At 34.5% G+C, this 9,108-nt stretch overlaps 1 protein-coding gene across 1 annotated transcript in view; it reads right to left on the minus strand.

The window, feature by feature from the left end:
- Positions 1-1,418: 1,418 nt before the first annotated feature.
- The window catches only part of LOC111087954, a gene marked incomplete at its 3' end in the record, with an annotated part of 35,761 nt that continues 28,071 nt past the window's right edge, over positions 1,419-9,108 (minus strand). Inside the window, exons 4-5 of the mRNA XM_022396459.1 lie at positions 1,776-2,042; positions 1,419-1,685 (exon numbers count right to left, since the gene is read on the minus strand). Coding sequence (XP_022252167.1) covers positions 1,419-1,685; positions 1,776-2,042 — 534 coding nt within the window. The remainder of the gene's footprint in view (positions 1,686-1,775; positions 2,043-9,108) is intronic.

The raw sequence follows: 9,108 nt of genomic DNA on the forward strand, positions 1-9,108 counted from the left end.
TGGAGCTTTGTGCGAAATTCATAACAAACAAACAATACTTTGTTGTAAGTCGAGAAAACAATGCGTCTGTTTATCTTCGTCTCTGGTCTGTTTATTGCCCAATTACAAATGTATTTCTTGATTAATACCACACTTTCTACAAAAGATATTATAGCTTTCTTTTTAGTGCACGAATTTCTCTGTTAACAAAAAGCGTTTTGTCATGTTGTTAAGTGAAGATTAGAACTTTAGGCTTGTGATACGGATACATCATATTATTTGTATCCAAACAAAGTTGACAGGAATATCTGAAAATGAACCAACTTCCCCATGACCAAGTTATTTACCTTTTTTATATTTATCTATCAGTTGTTTTTTTTATTAGTCTTTATTAGCTGGCGTATTAACAAATATTCTATTAACAAAATTTGACCATAGACTTGGTAACCCATTTAATACATTGTTTTAGCAAGTTTAATACAACTGTGGCTCATTAACATCTTCATCAGTTTTAACAATCCTAATTTACAACTTGAACCATAGCCATAGGAAAAAAAATCCTGCTTGGTTTGACTATAGCTTGTTTGTTTGTTTTGGAAATTCGCGCAAAGCTATCTGCGCTAGCCGTCCCTAATTTAGCAGTGTAAGACTAGAGGAAAGGCAGCTAGTCATCACCACCCACCGCCAACTCTTGGGCTACTATTTTACCAACGAATAGTGGGATTGACCGTCACATTATAACGCCCTCACGGCTGAAAGGGCGAGCATGTTTGGTATGATGGGGATTCGAACTCGCGACCCTCAGATTGCGAGTCGAGTGCCGTAACCACCTGGCCATGCTGGTCCATTTGAATATAGCACAATCTTTTATAGACATAAGTAATCTTCGTCTTTTATGGGATATTAATTATCAAATGTAGCTTCTTTTAATAACTATAATATATTTAAGGACAACTATTTATGTTTGTATGGCTACTAATTACTGCAATAATTTAAATACATCGTGCTGAAGAACTAAAGTTTTGATTTACATGAAAGCACATCTCTAGATCGATAACAAAAGGCATTAACCAAAGAAGATGTATTTGTTTTTAGCATTTTTTTGTTATTCTTATTTTATTTTTACTTTAATTATAAATAAAAAAGACAGTATATACTTTGTTCAAATATATTTTTTTTAATTTTATTGAAATGCCATAATTTTTTAATTGGGTCAAGTGTAATTCATCTTTCTTTAATTGTAAAAACAATTTGCGATAATATTTAATGTTTCAAGTATCATTATTAGAGTGTATTGAAAATTTAAATTAAATACTTTTCTTCATTGTCGACTTTTATCAGTCAAGTCACGTTTCTTTGAGGCAGAATTGATGGTGAAAATTAAAGTAAATTTACTAGTAAATTGGAACAGATGTGCTTAAAATTAAAGAGAAACTTACTATCAATGCATGAGCCAAGTTCATAAACATTTCCATTTTCTTCTCTCTGTATGTTTAGAGCGTCCTCTGGTGCGGAATAAGAATCTTCCGGTGTTAAAAGGCACAAAGCACGAGCTTGGTCGAACATGAAAGACCTACAGCGAAAATCACTGTGATTAAGACAGGCTTCTTGACAACGCTCACTGGTAATAGATGTGAGGGACAAGTGAACGTGCACGTGGGCTAACATTCTTCCATTTTGTTGATAAAAAATGCACTGACTCGGTTCTGAAAGTACAAAAAAAAAAGAAAGCTCCAATTTGTATTCTAAGAACAAAATGACAGATACACGTATTTCATGTTTAAATGATTCTTTACCTGAAACGCACTGATTTTCTAGATAATCCACTTCTTCTGAGAACATTTTAAAAGCTTCAGGCGCCGCTCGACGGTCGTGCATACTAAGAACACAGTCGTTAGTAGAGAAGTCGTAGATTGCAGAACGACAAACAAAACTCTTTTCGATCGAACATGCTTTTATACAACGGTCTTCATTCCCGATGTCGGGCACGACTTTGTCCTCTTGTTCAACCAATCGAATTCCGGGAACAACGTCGAAAGCCCAGTGTTGTTTACAGCTGAAACCTAGAGAGAAAAATTTAATTAATTTATACACGATTTCATCTTAAATCTTATTTTTTGTTGGATTTATTGAATAACTTATGCCCTTGAATGTCTACTCAAGTCTATTTTAAAGATGGAAGTTACAAACTGCAAAAAACTACTGTACAAAGAATACGAACAAACTACACAAGGAATTGTTAGATTATGTCTGAACTGTGCACTACATCAATATATATATTATTATTTATAAATTTACCACATACATACACACACACACACAAAACCCATATACACAATAAAAATACAGTAGACTTAAGACTTTTCTTATGATTATGTTCAATACACTAAGTTAGGATGTCTTATAAAATATAGAATGTATAGAAAAAGAATCACTCACCTGGAAAAAATATATAATGTAGATAAAGCTTAAGAGAAATAGATCATGGCTATTAAGATTAGGACGACACCTGTGTACGTTTCCAAACATGTAGAGTGTATGAGACTGTTCCCAGTCTCACAGTAATTTATTTTATCTTTGTATAGTAAAATTATTTAATAAAACAGTGTTTCATTGTATTTTGAACAGTACTATTAAACATTGGCTTAATTTCTTTGATACATCTGTGTGAGAGCATAGCTAGATAAAACTTTATCAAAAACGTTTAAGACGAATATACTTTATAGCTATGAGGTAGGAATTCAACAGATTTCAGGTCAACTGTGTATTTTACTTGGATGTACACCAATACACGTTGTTTAAATATTGAGATACCACCACCTTGGAAGTAGTCTCGTTTTGGAGTAAACGGGCCAAATCCAATATGACCGCAACATAAGCTAAAAATATTAGTTTAGCTCATAACTTTGCTTCGAATAACATTTTTCACACCATCTATAAAAGCAGAACCAAGGTTTCAAGCATGGACATCCAATATAACAAATTAGTTGTGTGTTGTACATTCTTTCTATCAAAACATGCAAATAAATGCCTAATTTGCCTTGCAGGATTGTCGCTTATGATACTGCGAGAGGTCTTGTATCAATAACCGGTGTGATACAATTCATTATACTTTAAAACACTGTATTTTGATAACCATCTCAACGTGTCAAAAATACGATATTGTGTGAGTAAGGACATTTCATTTTTCACGTTTTACTATAATACATGTGTATCTGTACATACATATAGGTTTATGCAATGCCAGACTGGAATGCGCGAGACATTACGCTATCCAACAAATAATTTATAGAAGGATCAAAGGGTAGGTTACAAATCATTATTAGACGATTTAGCCAATTCCAAAGAGAACGATATTCCATCTAGTTTCATTTGATTCTCTGGATGATGGAGATTGGTTGAAATGAACGTTTACTCGTAGACGTGAGAAGTACTATATGTCATGTAAAGTAAAATATACAACATAGAAACTAGATAGAAAAAAAAAGGCATTGAACCATGTCCAAATAAGAGTACTCGATTTTCATATAGTGCACGAGAAGTCTCAGCAAAGCATTTATTTTGTGACCAAATAATGAATCCAGATGACCTTATTCTTGTTCAAATAACAGGAATAATTGAATATGTGCGTGCATCTGCCATTACAATGCAAGCTGAAAAACTGCTGGCTAAATTACGTGAAAGGGATATGATTGTCATAAACGCCAGATGTCATAAAAAGTATTTAGCGTTATTGTATAATCATGTCATAGTTATCGAAAATGCCAGAACAGAAGAAAATCATGATGAACTCATCAGCAGCATTGTCTTCTCTGAAATCATTAACGACATTAAATGCACATTTGTGAAACCTGATTTGGCACTAGTTTTTAAAGTGTTTGACACTAATCTGTCAGTGAAAAGGATGTTAGTGCTGGGGGTGACGAATGACAAAAAATATCCTTAGTAGGGGCTGAAAGAAAGGTTAGTTGTTACTGTTTTAGCGCAAAGCTACACAATGGGCTGTCTACCCTCTGTACACTAGGGAATCGAACCCCAGATTTTAGCATTGTAAGTTCGTAAACTTACCACTGACCCACCGGAGGACTGAAAGAATGGCTAATTCTCAATATTACTGAACTTCAGGCACATAGATAGGGTAGGAAACTGTTTTAGAAGTGCTGATGGAAGAGACCATTCCTACTACTTGGGTTCCAATGTTTCCCTTAAATTTGGGTTTTTCTTAGTAATTTTCTTTAAACAATGTTTGCCACCTGTACAAGACACATGCCATTATCTGCCATTACAAGCATCTAATATCGCATCACCTATAGCATATTTGAACCTAAACATATCGTATTATCCTTACCAAATATGTCACAGACTGCATCATTGACCTCTTAAACACGATTATGATAAACACACACACACAATGATCCCTCTTTTTAAGTATTCTGACACGTATCATCAGGACTATATAAAGTTACGGTAGCGTTTTCTGATCTCGAAAATGATAGCGGCTGACACACACTGATGATGTCGTTTTACACTGTTTAATCACTGTAGTTTAGTAAGCAACAATGGAGCTGTACTTTTTTTAAAACATTTATTGTTAATATATTTACCTTCAAGTGTCATTCGCACTAGAGACCCAAAATTGGATCATCAGACTTTTGAAATAATCAATAGTTTATGTATTTCTTTACGTGTAAGGATTTAATAAGCAGGCGTTTTTGTACTAAAGACACTTGCTTGGTCGTGAGTAGCCATCAGTGTTTACAGTTAGATCTTGAGCCAAGAAAAGAAGGTTAAGAATCACTAGCTGCTGTATACTAGCTGCTTTGATAAGGACACCTATAAACCACAGTAAACCACAACATGTCGGTTGAGAAATGATTATATACACCAAATCTCTCACCAGACACATCAACAGAGCCATTATAATGGAATAGGAATATCTCTTATCCAGCACCCTTATGATGACATGACGTCTTGTGAAACCCTTCTGACAATAAAGGGTTGAGATGGTCCACTTTCCATACAAAATTATCATCAGTGAAGACCAATCCAGTATGCTCGTCTTTTTCTACTGCTAAAAGATTCTTCTGTAGCACCAGCTATGCTATATTACACAATGAACATTATCAAACATAAAGTAGTAAAAATAAGTCCTGAACACATACAACATGTCACATTTGATTCATCCATCTGTACTGTAGCAAAATAGTTGCACTGGCTGTTTCCTTATGATTTCGACATGGAAAAGATTACTGTCAGAAAGGGTGGACTCCATATAAACATAGCTACCTGACAGTGGCTGGAGAAAAATTCTTGTGAAATAAAATGTTACTACCCCAGCTATAATCTGTTTTTTCTCTCTGGTTCCTTTAAGAAACATACATGCTATACTCATTATTTTACTGCTGCTGTTCTATATATTTTGTTGGCCAGAAACTGGAATCATTACAATACACTTGGGAATGAAGGTCCAGAGGTTAGTTTCAGTGAAATTAGAATGGACGAGTTGACACAGATTCATTACTGGTATAAAAATATAGAACTGGAAACACTTCCGGTCCTCCATAGTCTTCTGGTTCTCCATTGGTATCTCGATGAACTGAAGCAAGTGTGTTTATGATTTTTTTACCTTGGATGATAGTTCATTATACTAGATAGTTTCCAGTAGTCGTGCAGTGTTTGAAGAAAATGGAAGTTAAACATCTAACCATGCTCATATAATTCATGAATGAATGATACGATTACACCACAGAAAACAAACCTTTCGTTCTCCCCAATTTCAGATTATAAGATCCACGAGCAAAACAACAAGATTGTGAAAGTTGATAGTGAAGCAACTGGTCTGTTAGATTATCCTGAAACACTGTTAAAGAGGATGCTGGTGTCTGGCCCTGAAGCAGTTAAGATAACAGTCGAGCTTGTGATGGATGCTGGCATATACAGTAACCCCAATGGGCTACAGGCACATCATGAACAATCAATTGCATTCAACATAAGGCTTTAGGGTCCAATTGAAGATGATATTCTATTGACCTTGATATCCAAAAATGTAACGAGCGAGAAGTCATTGGAATCTGTGCAGAATGCAACAGAATTGATGCTGAACAATATGGATGTTACTCCAAAGAAAGATTCACAAGTGGATCTGCTTCTGTGCATGTTGTGATGGAAAGGAAGAGACTATAGCTGTTTGAGAAGGAGATATTGCTATCCAATTCTCTTAACAAATCCAAAACTGTCATCTGTCCTCTAATCTATATTGCATACCGAATATGAAAGGGCAGCTTGAAAAACGTTTTTGGCAAAGAGAGTAATTCTTATCTTCCTTTCCTGTCACAATATGGACAAATGAGAAAGAGCAACAAATCTTACTTTATTGTATGTTTGCAAAAACATAATCGACGTCGATTGATAATTACTCTCATAATCAATGAGTCTGTTGTTGTTCACATGCTAAGACCAAGATCATCCCGAATATTTGAACAGTACAGCAAGGCTATGTTCTGGACGTGCATATTAATCCAGTGGAACTATGCATAGAGAAAGTTGAGATAGTATACGAAAGGTGTATAGAGGATAGTCTCAATACAGAAACACAGGAAATGCAAGGAAATGGGGAATGATTAATTATCAATGAAAAATTGATAGTGGCAGGAAACTGGAAAAAATATTGCATATGAATGATAAGAAATTGAAGTGTTCCAACTTTTAGCGAAGGAAACTTTGACGCAGCAGATTGGAAGGATAAACCATTATAAGCACCAGTGACGGGAGTTTTATCTCATCCTCTTCTGTTCTTGGTATGTAGAGACTAGCACCTTGCGGACATAAGTAGCTCATTCACGCATGTTATTTCACTTGAATGATCATGGACACAGAAAGATTCTCATTAGAATTGCTGACAAGTGTCAGCAGCACTCTCCGTGTATCATTGATTGAAAGTGCGGAAATTTTGGATGTGTTTTAGAGTCGTTAAAACGGTGTAATACCCATCTATTCATGAGTTTGCCAATATTTTAGGTGGGATAGTTTGTTCAGCCTCATCTTTCTGGTATACCTTCACTGGATGTCACAGAGTTTCTTCATTCGTGGGTAGAAGTAAGAAAACAACATGGGACACATGAGCTGCTTTTACTGACGCAACCAAAGTATTTACTGAGTAACTTAACTATTTCCAGGAAATCTTAAACGATCATATGTCATTATTACAAAGATGTGTGGCACTTCTTTACGATCGTAGCAGTTTACATAACAATATCAATGAGTGAAAAAGAAACTTGTTTACTGAGCGAACAAAAAGAATTGAAGGTATGCCACTTAGCAAGGCAGCACTTCTTCAACACAAAGGGTGTGCTGCCTTTCAAGGAGGATTTATGTCGGGCCAGTGGCTTGTGAAGAACCTTGAAATTCCAAAGCTAAACCAATGAGCCGGATGAATCCAGACAAAGACCTTCAGCCTCTTTGGATCGTTCTTCTAGAAACGTCAATATAAAGTCAAGGGACTCATTAAATGTGAATTTCAAATTCGCTGTACAGAGTGTAAATGTATGAAGTCAGTCCTCAAGTGTACCAATCTCTGTGCATGTGATGACCATTGCTCTCGTGACTATATTGTTTTGTCAAAGTAATATTTTGCTATATGATATTCTAATAATGGAAGGTATGGGAATTTGATTTATATGATTGCGACTTACATCTCTAGAATAATGTTTACTGCAGTACATCCAACAATGAAGGTAGATGGAAGAAACAACTAGTACCTCGCGACACATTCCCGGGAACGTGTCAAAGCCATTGAACCATTCTGAAAATTGAGCATGTCGTGCATCGAACCTGTCTTAAACCTTATAACTTTGTATTTTTTATACGTTTACGCAATAAAAATAAACTCATTGTTTTTTGTGTAATGGTGGTATATGAGATTAAAAGTTATTACAAACTGTATATTGTTTGACTTATTTACACATCACATTATGTCTGATAATGTACACATTCCACGAAATTCAACAAGGACACGTTATGGCACTAAAAACGTACGCTGATCGACAAGAGTGCGAAAACACTAATCAGAAGTGAATTTCTAGTCCAATTTAATCAAGTTAGCGGCCATATTGTATTTGATCCATTTTTTGAGAAACGACGCTACTCGTAATTTGATAGTATTTAAGTATTTAAACAACATTATTTAGCCAAGTCATTGCACATTTTTTCAAGTTGTAAATTAGTATCATAAAATGCACAATTATTTCTAATTCTTACTATAATGAAGTTCACGAAGAATAAAACCTGTAGCGACCTTAATATGCAAAACAACAACAACAAAAACACACGCTATGATCACAGATAAACCTAAGTAGTAATGAAGTTAAGACCAGTCGGAATATTGATATTTGGAAAGCGAGTGTAACAATTAGTTATATATCATGCAAATTTTTGAATTCCTTTTACGCGATTGAACGGTTGGATGAAAATAACTGTAATACTTGCTAATTTCTAATCGTAGTGTTTATCCCTTAAGTACAGTTTTCAATCAAATCTTTGTACATTCACCCCGAATTGTATCGTTATAAGCCATTAAGTTTGCCGCTAAGCTACCAGGTGGCAAACATCCTGGGCAATTGTATTGATACAAGGACTTTGGTTAAGGATGTATTTATCTTTAACAGGTAATAATCAACCTAAAATTGAAATGTTAACTGCAACTGAGTAAGAGCAAAAATAAAAAAGGAAGGAAGAACGAAAAGGCCAATGCATTGACAATCTTGTTCAAAACGAATAAAGATGTAACTATTTTACATGATGATAAAGATGTAATGGTTACAACACTAACTATTTTAAATGATGATAAAAGTGTAATGGTTACAACAGTAACCTATTTTAAATGATGATAAAGATGTAATGGTTACAACATTAACTATTTTAAATGATGATAAAGATGTAATGGTTACAACACTAACTATTTTAAATGATGATAAAGATGTAATGGTTACAGCAGTAACTATTTTAAATGATGATAAAGATGTAATGGTTACAACACTAACTATTTTAAATGATGATAAAGATGTAATGGTTACAACACTAACTATTTTAAATGATGATAAAGATGTAATGGTTACAACACTAACTATTTTA

The sequence above is a fragment of the Limulus polyphemus genome, unplaced genomic scaffold, assembly GCF_000517525.1.
Source record: "Limulus polyphemus unplaced genomic scaffold, Limulus_polyphemus-2.1.2 Scaffold2893, whole genome shotgun sequence".
Classification (NCBI taxonomy): Eukaryota; Metazoa; Arthropoda; class Merostomata; order Xiphosura; family Limulidae; genus Limulus; species Limulus polyphemus.